The sequence below is a fragment of the Hesperophylax consimilis genome, chromosome 3 (genome assembly GCF_061612785.1).
Source record: "Hesperophylax consimilis isolate HC1 chromosome 3, BYU_Hcon_1.0, whole genome shotgun sequence".
Classification (NCBI taxonomy): domain Eukaryota; kingdom Metazoa; phylum Arthropoda; class Insecta; order Trichoptera; family Limnephilidae; genus Hesperophylax; species Hesperophylax consimilis.
The window spans coordinates 36,510,410-36,532,199 of NC_142838.1; the positions used below are offsets into that span (position 1 = coordinate 36,510,410).

General features: G+C 35.7%; 2 protein-coding genes across 2 annotated transcripts in view; one reads left to right on the forward strand and one right to left on the reverse strand.

Annotated features, from left to right (window-relative positions):
- The window catches only part of Ctf4 (Chromosome transmission fidelity 4), a 30,489-nt gene extending 14,600 nt beyond the window's left edge, over positions 1-15,889 (reverse strand). Inside the window, exons 1-7 of the mRNA XM_089651100.1 lie at positions 15,721-15,889; positions 14,618-14,861; positions 13,125-13,368; positions 12,299-12,414; positions 11,733-11,901; positions 6,087-6,227; positions 5,269-5,506 (exon numbers count right to left, since the gene is read on the reverse strand). Of these exons, the coding sequence (XP_089507226.1) occupies positions 5,269-5,506; positions 6,087-6,227; positions 11,733-11,901; positions 12,299-12,414; positions 13,125-13,368; positions 14,618-14,861; positions 15,721-15,791 (1,223 nt within the window). The 5' untranslated portion in view covers positions 15,792-15,889. The remainder of the gene's footprint in view (positions 1-5,268; positions 5,507-6,086; positions 6,228-11,732; positions 11,902-12,298; positions 12,415-13,124; positions 13,369-14,617; positions 14,862-15,720) is intronic.
- A 260-nt stretch (positions 15,890-16,149) lies between these two features.
- Adi1 (acireductone dioxygenase 1) lies at positions 16,150-21,424 on the forward strand. The gene is made up of 3 exons (XM_089651101.1): positions 16,150-16,459; positions 16,954-17,253; positions 20,558-21,424. Exons 1-3 carry the CDS (start codon positions 16,337-16,339, stop codon positions 20,690-20,692), a joined length of 558 nt encoding a protein of 185 aa, XP_089507227.1. The 5' UTR covers positions 16,150-16,336; the 3' UTR covers positions 20,693-21,424.
- The last annotated feature ends 366 nt before the right edge of the window (positions 21,425-21,790 follow it).

Consider the following 21,790-nt stretch of genomic DNA (forward strand, 5'->3'; position numbering starts at 1 on the left):
TATTCCTCCGTTATACATTTATGCACCGAATTAAAAAATAATATTTAATATAGTTTTCAAATTCAATTAAATATCCGAGATTTTTGTAAGAAATCGGGAACAAATACACCAATACAATCAACCGTGTGCCATTGCTACGCGAAGAGTGTGCAAAGAAATGACACCCTATTGATGTCTCGCTATGCGGGAAGATGAGAAATCCACTTGTCCCCAGTTCTATTTAGACCATCGATACCTACGACCGAATTGTGTAGCTACCACTCGTGACCAACTTGTGCAGGGGTACTAAAGTGAATCATTATTTCCGTTCGATAATCAAATAATAATTTTTGGTAAGTTCTTTTTCATTTATTTCCGAATACTGTGTTATACAATAGTATTATAGTATTATAGTATTATAATAGTAAGGTAATAACCTTATATTATAGTATTGAAAAGTGTGTATTACGTAACTATTTATCCGTGCGCTTTCGTCATTTAATCATGGATCTAAGATTTATTTTTGAATATTTAGGTATTTCAAATGTTAAATTTTTTTTCTTATTCCTTATAATATTCAGTTAAGCAATACTGCGTTTTACATTATTTACAAAAACCCTTCCATTTTCAGGAAGAATAATGACTGACAGAAATTTAACAGAAGAAGAGATAGCGCAAGAACTTGATTATGATAGTGATATTGAGTTTGAAATGAACAATGACATATCAGATACTGAAGATTTGGTTGAACATTTAGAAGAATCGGACTCGGAATCGACTAGTGAAAATGAAGACGAGGGAGAAATACTGGTTTCAAAACATGGATTCGAATGGAGTGTATTACCACCATCATCATCGAGACGTCGGCAATGCAATATTGTCAATGAAACTTCCGGCCTGAAAAATGGTAGTTTATTATCTAACACAATAAGAGAAATGTTTGCTTTATTTATAAGCGCAGATATGGTGACAGAAATATGCCAAGAAACGAATCGTCAATTGAGGCGTTTACCCGGGAATATGATTGAGCAATTATCCCAAGATGAATTATATGCTTTCATCGGTATAATGCTTGCTTCCGGCAGAAATCGCACCCGAAAACAAAGTTTGAATGAGTTGTGGACAAGTGAAAGTCCATTTTGTCAGCCGTTTTTCACGGCAGCTATGTCTCGAGACAGGTTCATAAATATTTATAGTCAGATCCGTTTTGATAATAGAGATACAAGACGAGAGAGATTTGAAGCTTCTTCAGACAAGCTAGAGCCAATTAAGTCGATTTTCAGTAAATTGGTAGATGCGTGTAAATCAAATTACTCTCCATCGCTTGATATAACCGTGGATGAGCGTTTGGCGTCGTTTAGAGGTAAATGTCCATTTCGGGTATATATGAAGTCAAAGCCAGCAAGGTATGGCATCAAAATATGAGATGCTAAAACCGCATATATATGTAACATGCAAATATACAGCGGTATGATAAATAATAAAAGAGAAATAAATCAAGGCAATCGTGTCGTTATGGAATTGGTGGAACCTCAATATGGCACCAATAGAGGCATAACCACAGATAATTTTTTTACGTCAGTACCACTGGCGGACAATCTTCTATCTAAAAATCTGACCATAACTGGCACTCTTCGCAAAAATAAGAGGGAAATCCCTAAAGAGTTTTTGCCATCAAAAGAAAGGCCATTGTATAGTAGCCAGTTTGGTTTTACATCAAATAAAACACTTGTGTCATATGTGCCTCAGCAAAATAAAGCAGTTTTGCTGCTATCAACTCAATTTCTTGGAAATGAAATAAGCCAAACCGATACAAAAAAAACCGATATAATTTTACATTACAATAAAACCAAAGGTGCCGTTGACACAGGGGACAAAATGACCTCCGAGTATTCATGTGTAAGGTCGACAAGAAGATGGCCGTTTCGTTTGTTCATGGAAATGTTAGACATTGCTGCACTGAACACATTTATTATGGATTCAAAAGTATCCGGAGTGGAAAAAAAATAATAGAAGTAAAAGGAAATTATTCAGAAGACAGCTAGGTTTAGAGTTGGCTAAGCCCAATGTAATGAAAAGAAAAAACAGCACGGTCAAATTTCACAAAGAACAACAAGATGCTTTCGAGACAGTTTTGTCATATTATCAAGAAACACCACCCGCAACTGCTGTTACGAATGATATTACGAGTGATTCAAGAAATGTACTAGTGTCCCGAGCACCGTCGAAAACTTGCAGATTTTGTCCATACAACACAAAAAAAAGAAGCACCATAGTTTGTCATATTTGTCAAAAATCTGTATGCACAAGCCACAGAGAAGAAAAAAAAATTTTTCCTGCAACAATTGCGATGCAATTTAGATTAACAATTTAATATATTGGGTTTAAAATTTTTATTATTTTTAATTTCGCTGTATTGTTTCGTTCTTACATAATTTTGCTGTTATATTTAAATATAATGCATGTAGAATTTTTAATATTTAGTTTCTCAATATAATATTTCTTTTTACAAATTTGTTTATTTCATTTAAAAAAAAATTTAAGTTTGAAACCCCTGCAAGACTGGCAGCGTAAACACGCAAAGCTGTGTGCGTGAGTCCAGCGCCCATCCGCCGCCATTCGGTCACGGACCGTCGTTAGATAAGGACCCTTCGCACGTTTTTTTAGCATCTGCCGATGGTTTTTTCATGTTTTCAGCTATTAAATTACAATTATTATCACTTTTGACATAAAATATAATTAACATAAGCGATTGGCTATGAATATTCATATTTTTCAGATTTTAAATCGCTTATTTTAAGATGTGTATTGACTACACAGCGTGTATTTTTTTAGGACAGTAAGGGAAAGGTTAATAGGTAAGTTTTTAGATTCTCACGGCCAAAAGCATTTTTGTTGTTTGTTTTTGGGGTGTTATGCCGTGTTGCGCTAACTCCTTCTTTACGTTACTTTGACGTTTCGGACAGCGTTGCAGTGTCCATCATCAGGGCAGATCCGGTAGATCCGAAGATGACACATCTTCATCACACACAAAAATTTCTTTATTAAATTACCAGAAGAAATCAGAAGCATTAATGATAAAAAAACAAATATCGAAATATATAAAAAAATATTTTAAGGAAATCATTAACAAAAAAACTGATTCCCTAGTTTCACTTGAAAATCTCACAAATTATACTACAATACTCTATTTGTCCTCCATAATATATATTTATATATAAATATTTTTTTTCTTCTTTCCAAATACAACAATTTGTACGGTTTTTAATCTCGTAACTATTTCTTACTTTGTAACCAAGTTATATTATTTTTTCGCAAATGTACACTCCCCTTCCATCCACAAGAAAATGATTTTAATGGAAGTGTAGTATAAATTAAAACAGTATTATATGTGATAATTTGTATAAATAAAAAATAAAGATTTGTAGGCCCTATTAGGAGTTCTACCGATCCGAACCCTCTGATATGAAAATATCTGGAGTCGGTGAATTTTTTTTCCCATTTGATCTCTGGTGATTTGACGTGTTGTTGTTTTTGTATTGTTTTGTATTTATTTTACTTATATAATGCACTTGCATAATGTTGATTGACTATATAATCATTTGTGGAAAAGTGTGTGGAAGGGTTTAGTTTTTCCTGTGGGGAAGATTTAACCCGGACAACAATATCGGAAGCATTAAAAAATAAATAAAATAAGCGTAAATAAATCTTAATATTGCGGTACTTGCACACAGATTATTTAGTGCAAGTATTGTGGAGATAGTAGCGTGGAGGTTTACCATCAGTATCAGTGTATTAGTTTGGTGTTTATATTAATGGTCGTAGATGGTAGGTCTTAACCTTTGGAATGCCGAATTCCCAGATGCTTCAACTTCAGCCGTTGTGTGTCAGGTGTAAAAGGGATTCTCCTTCATATAATCCAGGCCTCTTCTAGACCCGCATTAATAAATCCCTACCTACAGCCCCTATCTTAACTCGCCTCACAACGCTGCCTAACCGGGTGGCGACATAGCTCCCCTGCCTTTACACTGTACAGTCTATATAGCTCTTGTGAGGTGTCACATTAAAAAAAATTTAAAATAAAAAAACATACTATTTTTCGTTGCCTGTGATGCGAGTTAGTTTTCCTACTTGAAATTTGGTTCAATGAATGGTCCTTTGAATTCAAGTGTTAATTTCAAAATTTTAACTGATTGTTTGGAGAATTCAGACAAGCGATAAAGTATCTACCCATAACAAAATATTTTCAACAGAAAATTATTTTAAGCAGCATTTTTGAAATTGGAACCGATTTTTCGAGAATTCAGAATATCCTGTGATTTTTCATGGGTCTGTGCTAGTGACTAACTCTTGAAGTGCCGATCCAAAATTTTCGCCGTGCACCATCTGATTGTATTTTCATCATAACTTACTTGTTTTATGCAAAATGATGCTTTTGTGAATTGTACCGTCTTACAAGATAATGTGTTTATACATTTATCAAAATTGTATATAATCTACCATATGAGTCGTGTAATTTCTATAACCGCTATATCTACTTTCATTGATTTGGAGAAAACCGCAAAAAAACTGTCACATCTCTAGCGTACATAAGTAATTGCATTAAAATTTTTTATATAATGAATTGGAGTAATAAAATTTCGAAAAGCATTTTTTTTTCTATATATGTCTAGCAATAATTAAGTAATTTCGATAAATAAAATGGATAAAGCGGATTTTGATACTCACTTCGTGATATAGAGGCTTTTGAAAGTCAACTGAGCCGACATGGCGGGTTTAGAAACACACGCGTAGATCATTTTGACACACGAGCGTGGGTCAGAGCGGCGGCCATATTGTATTTTGGCAAAATAACTGCTTGTGATTGGTTGAATCCGATATAGCGCGTTTTGATAGTAACTTTCTGTATGATATAGCGGATTTGGTTTCTCACTCGCAGTTTTAACATGGTTTTTGGTCGTGATAAGGAGGGTTTTGAAACTCAATTTTAGGCTCCTCTTGTTGCTCGCAAAAATGTGAACAAGATGTCATACTCAGATCATTTTGTCAAAAAATCGGATATAGCGGGTATAGAAATTATAGGATTCATATGTAGTTTACCCAGAATAGCTACGTAGTCATATTCAGAGAAAATATTTTTTTAAATGTATTCTTAAGGATTCGTTGGCGTTCAAGAGGTCAAATAATATTGAAAGCAAAATACTTAATTAATGAAATATCACACAATCATTCCAACTTATATAACATTTGTACATATTTATTTTTGTAATAAATATGGTTAAATCTCACCGATGCTCCAGATGCGCCGGAGTGGCAGAGGGTTGGAAGGGTGGCTGCGGCTGCAGGCGCCTCTCCCTGCTGACTGACCGGGACCGCGAGCGCGAACGAGATCGGCGACTCCTCTTGGAGTCTGTCACACTGGCCGCATCGTCTCCCTTCAAAGTCTGGTCCTTCAGCCGGTCCAGGGAAATGATGCTGCCATTGTCGTCATCATCGGCGCTTCTTATCGGCTCTTGGTCTGGATCATCTGGAAAATACATATAATCGAGTCTCATCAAATCAAATCAAATACTGCCAGCAACCAGTTAAACCGAGGTTTGTGGATCTAATTGGGAGTTCAATCGGAGATTGAAAGGAGAACAAAAAATTCCCTCATTCCTTTTCCACTAACATAGTTTGGTCAATTTATTTTCTTTTTTACTGAATTATATTTATGAAAACACTTCACAAGAGTTCCAATTTATACTAGATATAAAATTTTTATTTTTTATAACTAAATACAACAATTAACAACCTAACCTAACCCAACCGTCCGGAGTCAGTGGGACTAAGGCATTCCCAAATGATTAATACATTGTGAGGAAGAAAAGGAGATGGGATAGAGGAAGGTTGTAGCTGACTAAAGCCATTTCAATCAATGTTTCAATTGCCAATGGTGGTCTCTCACCAGGGCGATTCTTAAGAGTGTCTACCTCTCTGTAACGCGGCGCAAACGTACAGATATATATTATTAAATAAATGTGAAATACACTATTTTTTTTTCATTATTTGCACATTCAGTGATTTGAACTCATAATCTCGTTGATGTAAAGTTATTTAATGTTTACCATTTTCCCTTTCTATGATTTCCATCAAATCAAGATTCTCATCGTCTTCTGTGGACTTTCTTCTGGCAGGCTCTCCAAAACAGTTGATTATGGTTCCCAACTGTCCCGTCACATCGCAGAATGCCAATTCTCCACCTTCAGCTAAAAACAAAATGATCTGTTTGAAATCTTATCCGATGATCAGGGTATCGTCACCGTGGAGTGAAAAGTTACTAACTAACATATTGATAGTATTGAGATAATAGGTGTTTTGTTAAATATCTACTTAAGGGTGATAGTGAAAATTTAAAAAAATAATATACAAAATATATATAAAATAATAATATTTTTTAATAATTATATTATTATATTATTATACACACAGACATAGGAATTAATAGACGAGAAGATAAAGGCGAGGGGTAAAATCAACTGTTGAAGAACGAAGGGAGTGAAGCTGACTGTGATTCGTCAATAAATCAATCTGACAGTAAATAGGCATCTCGCAATATAATATCACCATTTACTTCTTAAAAGTAAAATCTGCTTTGGAATGAATAGACATTTTTACATGGGAGCGCAAATTACTCGCCACGTTATGAACAAATTTGCGAAGTCCAAATTCGACAAAAAAATTCGGTTCATTTTCAGAGTCGAATATTTCGTTTAAGTATTTAGTTAAGACACTTTTATAAATGTTCATAATTTACTTCCCAGCAACCAACCAGCTTTGTGTTTCGCGTCCAGACGTTTCTCGATGTGATAGTAACAACTGATTCATATTATACGATGTGAATATGCTTAAAATAAAGTTAAATAATGCTTATATATGGAATGTAATACGACAATTGGGTTTATTCTCTTTTTCACATCTATTTTTACAAGTTTTCATAGTACAAGTCAACATTTTGCCGTGTTATTTCGTAAAATGAACCGATGATGCCTCGACCATAGTTCGCACAAGAATGATGACGTCACGTTTTCAAATTTCACTTGAGGCCATATGCGAGCCCAGCCGGCTCAATGGAACCGGTATGGGGAGTGGGGATAATACGCTTTTAATCACTTAGGGCAGGTCTACTAATATTCATATGTCTATGATTATACACAATATATTATTATATTATTATACACAATCAGATCTTTAATGCATATATTTTATTTGCGTAGATTAAAAAATTAAAAAAACATTTGGTGAAACATTTGAGTTAGCATTAGTGATTGTTATTTACTTTTGGTGATGTTTCGCATTTTCGAGTTTAAAGTATGTGGCAGTTATTATTTCCATCTCTTTGTGAGATGCGTTTTCATTAAACTGTGAAGTACAGACATGTTTGACATTTACGTATTATAATAATAATAATACATTTATATAGCGCAGTTTTGTGTTATTAAACTCTAGGTGCACTTTACTATAATAAACATAATAATTTAGAATTCCGTGGTCATATTCTTAAAATTACTCCTATGTGTGCTTCCTACATAATATTGATCAAATAATACGACACAAAAAAATGTACAGTATATACAAAGCAATGACAAGAGAATAAAAATTGACAATAATGTTAATTGTGGCACAGGACAATAATAATAAATAACATAATATAAAAAATGTATTAAGTTTGAATTATTTCATGACAATACCATGAAAAAAATTCATAACTTACACTTATAGAATAATAAATAAAGAAAAGTAGACTAATTGTTGACATTTAATGCGTAAAGTCACTAAGTGATTTTAGTGTTGTTTTTAGGAAGATGGTTTTTTGCGATATAAGCAAAGGCGTTTAATAGCTGAAAGTATTTAGTCAGATTATGTATTCGATATACAGGGTATCCGGGGGAAAAGTGCTCTAACTTCGGGAGGTGAATCTACATGATGGTAGATGGTAGAAATTCCTATGTTCATTTTCCCATATAAAAATATTTTTCGATAGAAGAGTATTTATTTTCCCATACAAACAATTCCTCTTTTTTACCTAAAAATTACCTTAAAAAATTATAATTTCGAAAAGAGTTATTCATATTTTTTAATTCTAAAATCATGTATCATCCCCCGAAGTTAGCGCACTTTACCCCGGACACCCTGAATTTAATCAAGTCGATTGGTTAATTAAATTAATCCGCAAAATTAGGTCAAATAATATATTTGAATACAAAGTGGGTAGTTCATAGGTGATAAATATCTTGATGAGTATCGGAAAATAAAAAAATCAGATACTGTGTTGTTAGCGACCCATGACGAAAATTGATTATCAGTTATATATATTATTATATTATTATTATTATATATATTATTATATTATCGACTTTACTCATAGATGCAGGGCTGGCCCTGAGCCAAACAGAGCCTGGCGCTCGTCAAAACCTCAAGGACCCTGGTTAGGTATTATTAGCGCCTTGGCTCCCAGGCGCACGGAACAGACAGTTCCAAGTGCGCCTGCACAGAGCCGGCCCTGCATAGATGCAGATTCAAAATTAGTACTTAGACGAATCTGACTCAGTGTTACCAATAATATTAGTTAGTTAGACGATGATATCAGATACAATCCTGATGCTGAAAGCTCCAATGCTTTACAAAGCTGGCCTTTTCAACACAACCTTCTCATCACATGTGTTTTAGTGAAACTTAATGGATCACATAAACGACATTTGCATACAGAGATGATGATGGATATGCGACGATGTTAACATATTTCAGCAATCTTAGGCACCATAATACTATATCTTTAACATAGCATGATTTCAAATATAAGATATTATAGCCTAGTTAATACACACCTGTGAGACTCCAGGCCATTGAGCAAACATTGTGTGACGTGGAGTGTTCCGTTGTCCCTAAATACAAGATATTATAGCATAGTTAATACACACCTGTGAGACTCCAGGCCATTGGGCAAACATTGTGTGACGTGGAGTGTTCCGTTATCCCTAAATACAAGATATAATGGGATAGTTAATACACACCTGTGAGACTCCAGGCCATTGAGCAAACATTGTGTGACGTGGGGTGTTCCGTTATCCCTAAATACAAGATATAATGGGATAGTTAATACACACCTGTGAGACTCCAGGCCATTGGGCAAACATTGTGTGACGTGGAGTGTTCCCTTATCCCTAAATACAAGATATAATGGGATAGTTAATACACACCTGTGAGACTCCAGGCCATTGAGCAAACATTGTGTGACGTGGAGTGTTCCGTTATCCCCTAAATACAAGATATAATGGGATAGTTAATACACACCTGTGAGACTCCAGGCCATTGGGCAAACATTGTGTGACGTGGAGTGTTCCGTTATCCCTAAATACAAGATATAATGGGATAGTTAATACACACCTGTGAGACTCCAGGCCATTGGGCAAACATTGTGTGACGTGGAGTGTTCCGTTATCCCTAAATACAAGATATAATGGGATAGTTAATACACACCTGTGAGACTCCAGGCCATTGAGCAAACATTGTGTGACGTGGGGTGTTCCGTTATCCCTAAATACAAGATATAATGGGATAGTTAATACACACCTGTGAGACTCCAGGCCATTGGGCAAACATTGTGTGACGTGGAGTGTTCCGTTATCCCTAAATACAAGATATAATGGGATAGTTAATACACACCTGTGAGACTCCAGGCCATTGAGCAAACATTGTGTGACGTGGGGTGTTCCGTTATCCCTAAATACAAGATATAATGGGATAGTTAATACACACCTGTGAGACTCCAGGCCATTGGGCAAACATTGTGTGACGTGGAGTGTTCCTTTATCCCTAAATACAAGATATAATGGGATAGTTAATACACACCTGTGAGACTCCAGGCCATTGAGCAAACATTGTGTGACGTGGAGTGTTCCGTTATCCCTAAATACAAGATATAATGGGATAGTTAATACACACCTGTGAGACTCCAGGCCATTGAGCAAACATTGTGTGACGTGGGGTGTTCCGTTATCCCTAAATACAAGATATAATGGGATAGTTAATACACACCTGTGAGACTCCAGGCCATTGGGCAAACATTGTGTGACGTGGAGTGTTCCGTTATCCCTAAATACAAGATATAATGGGATAGTTAATACACACCTGTGAGACTCCAGGCCATTGAGCAAACATTGTGTGACGTGGAGTGTTCCGTTATCCCCTAAATACAAGATATAATGGGATAGTTAATACACACCTGTGAGACTCCAGGCCATTGGGCAAACATTGTGTGACGTGGAGTGTTCCGTTATCCCTAAATACAAGATATAATGGGATAGTTAATACACACCTGTGAGACTCCAGGCCATTGAGCAAACATTGTGTGACGTGGGGTGTTCCGTTATCCCTAAATACAAGATATAATGGGATAGTTAATACACACCTGTGAGACTCCAGGCCATTTGGCAAACATTGTGTGACGTGGAGTGTTCCGTTATCCCTAAATACAAGATATAATGGGATAGTTAATACACACCTGTGAGACTCCAGGCCATTGAGCAAACATTGTGTGACGTGGGGTGTTCCGTTATCCCTAAATACAAGATATAATGGGATAGTTAATACACACCTGTGAGACTCCAGGCCATTGGGCAAACATTGTGTGACGTGGAGTGTTCCTTTATCCCTAAATACAAGATATAATGGGATAGTTAATACACACCTGTGAGACTCCAGGCCATTGAGCAAACATTGTGTGACGTGGAGTGTTCCGTTATCCCTAAATACAAGATATAATGGGATAGTTAATACACACCTGTGAGACTCCAGGCCATTGAGCAAACATTGTGTGACGTGGGGTGTTCCGTTATCCCTAAATACAAGATATAATGGGATAGTTAATACACACCTGTGAGACTCCAGGCCATTGGGCAAACATTGTGTGACGTGGAGTGTTCCGTTATCCCTAAATACAAGATATAATGGGATAGTTAATACACACCTGTGAGACTCCAGGCCATTGAGCAAACATTGTGTGACGTGGAGTGTTCCGTTATCCCCTAAATACAAGATATAATGGGATAGTTAATACACACTTGTGAGACTCCAGGCCATTGGGCAAACATTGTGTGACGTGGAGTGTTCCGTTATCCCTAAATACAAGATATAATGGGATAGTTAATACACACCTGTGAGACTCCAGGCCATTGAGCAAACATTGTGTGACGTGGGGTGTTCCGTTATCCCTAAATACAAGATATAATGGGATAGTTAATACACACCTGTGAGACTCCAGGCCATTTGGCAAACATTGTGTGACGTGGAGTGTTCCGTTATCCCTAAATACAAGATATAATGGGATAGTTAATACACACCTGTGAGACTCCAGGCCATTGAGCAAACATTGTGTGACGTGGGGTGTTCCGTTATCCCTAAATACAAGATATAATGGGATAGTTAATACACACCTGTGAGACTCCAGGCCATTGGGCAAACATTGTGTGACGTGGAGTGTTCCGTTATCCCTAAATACAAGATATAATGGGATAGTTAATACACACCTGTGAGACTCCAGGCCATTGAGCAAACATTGTGTGACGTGGGGTGTTCCGTTATCCCTAAATACAAGATATAATGGGATAGTTAATACACACCTGTGAGACTCCAGGCCATTGAGCAAACATTGTGTGACGTGGAGTGTTCCGTTATCCCTAAATACAAGATATAATAGCATAGTTAATACACACCTGTGAGACTCCAGGCCATTGAGCAAACATTGTGTGACGTGGGGTGTTCCGTTATCCCTAAAGCTGAGGATGTATTTATATTCCAAACAACTATTTGTCCCGCTATAGTACTAGCCGCTAGGTAATTTCCACATGGCGAAAATAAACATTGAGATACTGAGCATTTTATCTGAAAAAAAAAACAAAGAATACTTTACGTACAAACTACGGATAAAAAAAACTAAATTAAAATACAGCACTCTCAGTAATTTCACAATAAAAATGAAAGTTTTTATGAAATATCTGTTTTAATTTTTAGCATATTTTGTATGTATGCATTGTAATCCTACCCTTTCACTAATTGGACATTTGCCTAGTTTTTGGGATGGCAGATTAATGAGGGAGCACTGTATTATAATATGTATATATACACTGCTGGGAGGGGCTGGACCTGTAATGGATGGAGGCGGCTGAAGTAGAACAGGACAGAAATGCCTGGAGGCGCCTCATCGAAGAAGATGAAATGAGATAATAGATTTACAAACTACACAGGTAACAACAATTATATAAAATATAATAAATCCTACCTTTGGATGAGTAAGTGTATATTTTTGCTGCCATGTTTTTGTATCCAGTATAATGACCTCCCTATTGCTTGGATAGGCTAAATATTTACCTGTATTTGGTTCAAAGCTCGTACGACCTTAAAAAAGTAAGAAAACTATTTTATTTCTCAAAGATATTTTAGCAACGAGCGATTATCTACAAGTACTATACCGTTTCGCTCCAGTGTCAATATTCTTTATTGTTAATTGGACAATAGGGAATTTTCATTTATTTTTATTCTTGAATAAAATTACAATAGTGAAGGTATTTTTATGTTAATGAATAAATTTTCTATAACGAATTTAAAATTTGCCATTTTCGATTTGCCGCCAAAACGATATGGTCATTTTTATTTGTGAATTCGGCGGCGTTGACTTCATTCCGGGCGACGTTGGTGACTTACCAGACATTAGAGTTTTCTATGTCATAGTCACGTTGTAGCCGGTTGGAACCATTTCGGAATGTGTGGTTTTAGATCGTTTTTGAAGTCAATAATTACAAATAATCAGAAAAATAAAACTAATTAATCTTCCACAAATTCTAAACGGTATTCATAGATTGTGAAAATATCCTAAAGAAATATATTTAACAACCAATATGGCGTTTTTTTGTCTTAAATTGTGATACTTCAAAGATCTGTAGATGATTGAGAAGTAGTTGCCAAATGAAAATAGCTGACTTCGGAATTCTAGATAGCGTAAGCCTGTGCAAATTCAATAAAGCGAGAGTTTGTTATAGAAGATTTTCTGTTGCCGTCAAGATAATAAATTATTGTAATTATTAAACGAAGGTTAATTTGATATTCACCTAAGACTTTAGCTGAATAGAAGCTGTTTGCTTTGGGTACGCAATGCATCTGCTTCAAGATGGAATTATCCTCCAGGTTCCATATCCGACAGAAGCCGTCCCCGCAGGCGGTGGCGGCGAACCTCCCGCTGGGACACAGGGACAGAGAGAGCACGGGGCCCTCGTGGGACATCACCTCCGACACAGTCTTGTCTTCCAGGGAGCAGATCTTGGCTTCCATGTTCTCGGAACAGCAGCCCAGCTTCTGGCAATGTTTACCATGTTAAGATTTATTTCAAACAGTAGAACATTATGATGTTGTCTTCTACGGTTGTAAAGATCTTTGTTTATTGTGAAATGGTAAGTTTTACAATGGCAAATATTCAAAAATACATACCAATTTATTCTGTGACCGGATAACTTATCAAAATGACAATTCGACACACCTTTAAAAAGCGATATAAAGTCATGAAACATAAATTAGATTAATTAGGTTAGGTTTACATGTTAATTTTTTTTTCATCACTTTTTAAAGGTGTGTTGAATTATCATGGAAGCAATTTATTTTTGTGTAAAATTATGGCTAAACACTTAGATATTTACGTATTATTTAAATTAAATTACTTATGAAATAATTCACATAAAATAATTATATTTAAGAGATTGAGGCATCCCCATTCCTGGCTATGTTTTGTGACTGGAGGTCAGTACTTGGCTACGCGGATCTGGTCACCAAACACGACTAAAGCCATTTCAAGCAACCAGGGCGATACTGAGAATATCTAATACACCTAATAATAATATCTGCAAATAAGAATGTACCTGATATGTATTATTTTTATGTATTAAATTATTGATGTGTGAAATAATTAACACAAATTAATGAAATTTAAAACATATTGTATTATTTTCATGCATTAAATTACTTATGTGTGAAATAATTAACACACATTGATTATATTTAAAACAGATGAATATATCATTTTTATGTATTAAATTACTTATGTGTGAAATAATAAACACAAATTAATTAAATTTAAAACAGATTGTATTATTTTTATGCATCAAATTACTTATGTGTGAAATAATTAACACACATTGATTATATTTAAAAGAGATGAATATATCATTTTTATGTATTAAATTACTTATGTGTGAAATAATTAACAAAAATTAATTAAATTTAAAACAGATTGTATTATTTTTATGCATTAAATTACTTATGTGTGAAATAATTAATACAAATTAATTTAATTTAAAACAGATGATTTTATTATTTTTATGATATGAGCTTTTATATACCATAAATATATTTATTTATCATACAATTTGAATAGCGCCGCTTTTGTGTGATATCACCTCAGGGGTATGTACATATCATGAACATTAACTCAACTTGCATGTGTTTGTTATATATGAACACACAGAATATAACGAGCGTCGCGTTTAACCTTGAATACTTTTAAAATATTTTAAGTAGTGAGTAATTTGAATGAAAAATGAACATAATTTACCACATTGTTCTTGGAGATGGCGATCTGCGTGACGGGCGCGGTGAACCGGGCCACCACGCCATCTTTGTCCATGGCAGGGAAGGTGTACCTCTGCACCACGTGGTTGTCGGTGGACACGAAGAGGTGCGAAGGCGACACGTGCAGGCCTAGCGCCCATTCGCCCACGCACACGCTGCGAGGGTCATCGTCCTCCAGCCCGGCCCACACACGCACATCGCCGTCCGTGCCGCATGTCACTATCTCGCTGGAAAGAGAAACGTTGAAGAATTGATTACAATTCTTATAAGTTAATGGAATATTCCGGAAAGCAGTTATTTATTTATTCATTCCTTCAGGGCTTTTACATAAAACAAGTACAAATTAATTATATTTTTATTCCTAGCTGCATGAACGGGATTTGCAAATCACTTTATTTATTCAATTTATGTAAGTACTAGCTGTACCCCGCCACGCGTTGCTGTGGCTCGGTCCGTCTGGGCAGATAGAGAAACCAAAGCGCGTGTTATTTTACGTCCAACAGATGGCGCTGTTTTAAAAAAAAGCGTGTTTGTCCAACAGATGGCACTGTTTTTCAAAAATAGCATATATAAAAACACAAGCGTATCCGAATGCAACGTTGTGTCAAAATTTCAAAGCAATCGGTGAAGAACTTTTGGAGATTTAAGATTTTGAACAACGAACATTTACACTTTTATTTATATAAATAAGTGCGCTAGCATTTCCATACAAGCCTTTATGCTATTCGTTTTCATGTGGACTCGAATGGTAATAGGTGTATATTGTAGATGGATACACAAATGATTCCTTTACCAAAGCGTTTATTTTACGGTTTTCATTGTTTTTTTAGCAATGTGATGATTATATTCAGGTTCTCGGAACATCAGAGATTTATCCCTTTACAATTGATCTGCTCTAAGAACGGTGTTTTGTATTTGTATATAATACCTATATGGCTACAATTAAAACATGCACTGTCAAAGACCTAGCACAAGCCTAGCACTGTATAACGATGTAGAAAATTATGTAATTGTAGACCTACAGTGAATAAAATAACATAAACAAAACTGAAGAAAATACAATGTGGTTTAGTTTATTTCACTCACTCTCCATTTCCCGTGTAAGTTATTTCGGTATGGCCCTCAGCGTGAGCGTACCGCATGGGCCGACGCTCCATTGCAAAAAATAAAGTCTTGCAACTTGCAATAACTGCAATATAAACTTTTGCTCAATATTTTTTGACATACACAAGCACATGAAAAACTTTTGACAGATTTTGACTTTGACAAGTCAAATTGGCGCCAAACAAAATGTGTTTCTATTTCTCGAGGCTGTTAGAACCACGTAGTATACAGCCGCTTTAAAAGTACATAACTACAGTTCCTACTTTCATTAGATTAAACAAAAATATCCCGGAGTAATAAGAAATAATTTGATTTCAGTTGCCTGAAGTTGTTATAGAAAAGATGATAATTTTTTTTTTACTTGTTCACACTTCTTACTTGCCAAGCATAGATAACAGCTGACCTTTGTCACGTTTCTGACTTTGACGTTTGTTTCGAGATAAATTATTGTTTTGTTATTGAAAATACCTATTGTGATAAGTGATAAAAGTTTTGACGGAACACATTTGCCGCTTTAAATTATTGTCAAGTCATTCTGTAAGAGGATATCTAATACAATATTCGTTTACTAGATTTTTTCATAACTAAAAGAGTTAAAATGGTGCGCGCTTGGTTGATGGATAGTTTGGAAACCTCCCAGCAGTTGGAACACCAAAGGAACCCACCTGAATTCCTCACCCTAGATGAACTTTACAAACAGACGGGAGTTGAATATTTCAAGGTTAATAAATAATATAATATTTACTATTAATTCTCACATATATAATAATTAAACATTATTCTTTTCAAGTTCTTTGAGTTGTCACGAATAATATTAATGACGCAACGTACGCATGCTGAGTCTGTTTAATAGCGCCTGTTCTAAGGAGCTAGCAGCATTGATCCCGGTGCACCGGTGCACATGCGTGAAACTCGACGTACACAAGCGGAACACCTGTTCACAGTTGATGTTGGCTTTATGAGAACGGGCCGCTTCTTCGACTCGTTTTTGTCTAAGACGGCTCGTATGTGGTAGATGCCAGTAGATCTCTTTTTCCTCCTTCATATAATCCGGACCTCTTCAAGACCCTCATTAATCTATCCTTTCCTACAGCCCCTACCTTAATCCGCCTCACAACGCTTCCCAACCGGGTGACGACATAGCTCTCCTGCCTTTACGCTGTACATACAGGGGCGCTCTTGTGAGGTGTTAAAAACAAAATGTTTTCTCCACAGATCAACTGCGAGACTTACAAAACTGATGGAGTTCTTGATAAAATTAAGAGTGATCGAGGGTATACCTATGAGGATCAGATAACTTGCTCCAAGGAGTGTCTGCCAAATTACGAGGAGAAGCTAAAGTCATTTTTCGAAGAACATTTGCACACCGATGAAGAGATTCGTTTTGTTTTGGATGGATCGGGCTACTTTGATGTTAGAGATGGAAAGGATGACTGGATCAGGATTGAGGTGGTCGCCGGAGATATGATTATTATTCCAAGTGGAATCTATCACCGTTTTACTCTTGACACAAAAGTAAGTACCTAATCATTTCATTTTTTTCCTTCTACAGTGAAATCTCGACCGATCGTTCCTCGAATAATCGTTTCCTTGCATCTGTTATATATTTCTTCCTGTCATGAATTAATTTCATATAAAACACACAAATAGTTTCTGTATCAGACCGAAGTGAGATACACAAGCCTGTAAGGGGCCGGTGATCCCAATTCGTGGAGGCGGAAGGCGTCGTTCTTCAGTGGCATCGAGGGGTAGAGCGGGGGCGTCTCTGTAGCCGTTGTAGAGCTCGTCCAAATGCTGATTCTCGTCCTTGTTGTAGAGTCCGGGTCGGGTCCGTAAGAGGCAAAGAGGTCCGTAGTCCGGGGTGAGGCGAGGGGGCAGAAGAAAAGAAGGCGAGTAGAAGCAGAAGTCGGAGCGAGGTAGAAGGCAGAGCAGAGAGAGAGTTGTAGAGCTGGTGGAGGTTACTGGCTATCTGCCTCTCTGAGGGACTGTTTTCCGTTTTATAGGCCGCCGGTGGCCGCGCGACGCTCACACGGGCCCACTTTCTCTTTGATTCCTGGAATCGAGGGCCGTGTTGTGACGCGATCGCGGCGCACCGCCGGTCCGTTTACCGCCGCTCGGCCGGTAGTTTCGGGCCCGTGGTCGAACGCGACCACGGCCTTTCTTTGTTCAGGCACGATCCTCAGAATCGCGCCTGTGGAACGTTATGACGGCGAATTATCTCTCACGCCATGACGGCGCACGGCCTTTTGCTTCGGGCCGTGGCCGAACGTTCCCTCTCGTATAGGCACGATTCTCATAATCGTGCCCGAATTAAAATGCTCTTATGATTTTATCCCCAGCTCTCACAGTATACTTCTCTGCCCGTGTCCTCTAGCCAAGCTCCGACGTTTCATTTATTGTATTTACATATTTGTCAATTTTTTAGGTTTTACATTACAACTTTACATTTACATTTACATGAACATATTTCGGCAGTATATTGAATTTTAAATAGATAGATGATGTAGATCTTAACATGGGCGACCGCGGCCGAACCCGGAGCAGTCCGTCCGTTACAGTTTCCATCCATCTTTCCTCTGTTCATCTTTTTAACTTATTAATAATCAGTTATAGAATGTAGTTTTTATACGGCGGTCACTTCTGATATTATTTGTTGTTAGACAATCAAACACTTATCTTTTTATTTTCTAGTTTTTCAGCGATTCATTCTTAAAAATTAACTAACTGGTGAAAAAAGTGCAAATTCTTCAAGAAAGATTAAGAAATTGTCGAAAATGTGGAAAATAATTCTGATGAAAAACGCATTGATGTAGCCAAGCTTTTAGAAATCGCGCCATTTTTATTTAAACACATTTATTTATGTATGAAACGTATCTTTTTTTAAAATATCAAACATTTAAGAATGAATATAGCTTTTTCTATATCTGCATTCATTGTTTCCCGCATTCATAGTTTATTTCATTAGGACCCTTCAAAAACGATAGATAGAGTATGGTATGTATTATTATACAGTCTCTCTTGTCTAGGATGAACGAAGTAGGTATGTATGAAGAATCAGTTAATGATGAATGTAAGTAAGTCTAAAGTAATGGTGTTTGAAAGAGAGAGTACGAAAACAGTGCGCAATATAGTTGTGAATGAGGAATACTTGGAGCAGGTGGATGAGTTTGTGTATTTAGGAAGTATGTTTACGAGAGATGGGAAGGCTGACAGAGATATTGATTATATAAGAAGGATAAATGCAGGTAACTCCATTAATGGAGGACTGAACGCAGTTGGTGCTAACAAAAAAATGTCCAAAGAAGCGAAGTTAGCAGTCCACAATGGAGTGCTGGTACCTACCCTGATGTATGGAAGTGAGGCACATTTCTTACTATGACAGTAAGGGAAACACAACAATTTCTATGAGATCATATGAGCTGTTCAAAAAGCAAACAAATTGACTCTATGGGTAATAACTGTTTGTTCCCAAAACCGAACAAATTAGCCTGAGGAGTTAAATGTGCTATACATTCTTCTTTTTGAAGACGTTATAAAAATATATACTATTTTAAAGACTGGATAAAATTACCTTTTAGATCTTTGTATTTTAAATTTACTTTAATTTTAATTAATAAAATGGAATTTTCAATTTCAATTATGATAGATTGAAAAAAAAAATCACAATGTATTTTTAATCCAAACATCGAAAAATTGTAGAGAATACGAAATTTAGAAAACATATTCCTTTTATTTAGGGTATCTTTAAGAAAACTCTCACCTCACTTTGAATCTCGTTTATACAATACTAATTCCTAGAGAATACACAAAAAAAAATTGGTCGTTCGTTTGCGCAACATAAACATTGATTTCCAGGATTTATGTACCTACATATATAAAACATTTATGTTATTAAAAAATATTACTTTCATAGAATTATTATTAAAGTCACGCGGTAACAGTCAATTAAAAATAACATATGTGAAATAACCTCAGTTTTTCAAAACGGATATTTCACATATCAGTCTGCTGAAATGCAACATTGCCGGCTCTTTCGGAGCACAGTTAAAGACCTTTTTTTATTAGTATCAAATCTAGCTTGTAAAATCTTTATTCAATGTGTTACTAAAAAACCGTTTAACGGTTAGGAAGTGTTTTTTTTTATTGGTAAGGCTATTTGTATCTAACATATTATAAAGCTGGGTTCCCAACTTGTCTATTCTGTGGTATATTTCATAGAACGAAAGCCAATTCAACTTTAGGATTTCTATCGCATAGAAAGCCTCTTCTCATTTATCTCTTTCGTAGATTCTTTGAAATATATCATATAAGAGATGAGATGATATGGAAGCTTTGCACATTGCTGGCGAGCACACTGACAGCACTGCCGAGAACTGCCCTCCAGTGTGGCATCCAGCGTGCTGTAACGTCTCCAGAGTGCCGTACTTTAAATAATAATTTAATTTAAATCTCCGACCTTTTGCACTCTTCAAAAGTGTAATGTTGTTAGTTTGACATTAATTTTAAATCTTTCTAACTAACTGTAAAAAAAAATTCAAGTAAAAATATTTATTATTTTTATTTTTGGTAAACTAATGTTTAAGACAAGATTTTTTATGCATAGCACAAAGGGTAACAATTATTTTACAAGCAATAATTATTAGCCTGAAACACTCATCCACATTGAAAAATATTTCATCAGGAGAACTGTATCGCTACCCCTTTGGACGATGTTTTTAGCTCGCTAAAGGAAAAGACACTTAAAAGCTAATTGTAATAATGTGATTCATAAAATAGCCTTTAATTGTATGAAATATCAAGAGTATCTCATTTGTTTCAGAATTTCATAATTGCCAAAAGATTATTTGTGGGAGAGCCGGTGTGGATTCCCCACAACCGCCCCGCGGATGATATGGCCTGCCGGAAGGAGTATGTGGAGAAGCTAAAGGAAGGATTTGCTGCACAAGTTGCCTAAACAATTCATGTTAATACTGCGTTGCCAAGATTTACAAAATTGTTGACTATTCGACTATTCCTAATACTTTGTATTTTCATATTGATTGTTCAATTTTGATAATTGGTAAAATATAGAAAAATGAAGTATGTTGGTATTTATTACGTATTTCGTGTGATGCGTTTTGTTAAAAGTTGTTATGCCTGCAAGAACCAGGGTCCAAATTTTAATGTATTAAATGTAAATAAGAATCTCGCAAAATCGTAAAATTCCATGATAAATGTTATAAACTTACAATAATTTTAGTACATAGTTGATAATATTGTGTACATTAATTTTTTTAGAATAGGAATCAACAAATTTTTAAAATGTAACTTTGCTTTTATTATTTATCGATTACAAACCTACCCACTTTTTATACAATAAAAGGTACTGTAATTACTTTATAATTTGTGTATTATGAGTTTTAAAATCAATTCAAATGTAATACATTATCACATCCCAAAATAAACACTTGTGAATAAAATTTAAAAGGCAATTTTTATTTACAATTTATAAAGATGGTGATCGTAACAGGCAACTCTACACCATATTATTATATTATAATATGTATTGACATATTTACAGGTAGTCAAAATAGAATAGACAAAAAAAGAGAGAGCGCAGCAATCTTTTCAATGGCAACACAAAGACGGTTGAAAGGAAAATGGATGTAACTTAAAAAAAAGCACTATGGTTTAAGGAAATATTTTTCACACCAATATCAATATTTCAAATGTGCTTATCTATTAAGGTGTTAATTAAATGTTAAATCAATAAAAAACAATCCCTGCTTTAATTTTTAAAAAAATTTCAGTTATTTTTTATTTTATTCAAAAAGTCATTTTCCTCATCCAGCCAACCTGCAATTTTCGGAAGTCAAACAAAAAGCAGATTGGCACACCTGTAGCCGTTTTTTTCTGGTCAATCGGGAGAAATTTTTACAGATATATTTTCCCACCTCTGACCAAGTTGAATAAGTGCGAACAAGAAGGTTCTCCGGGTCTTGAATGAGTTGAAAGTCGAAAAAGCGGGCCTGATGAAATACTTGCCCTGGTCCTTAAGAAGTGTTTTGCAGAA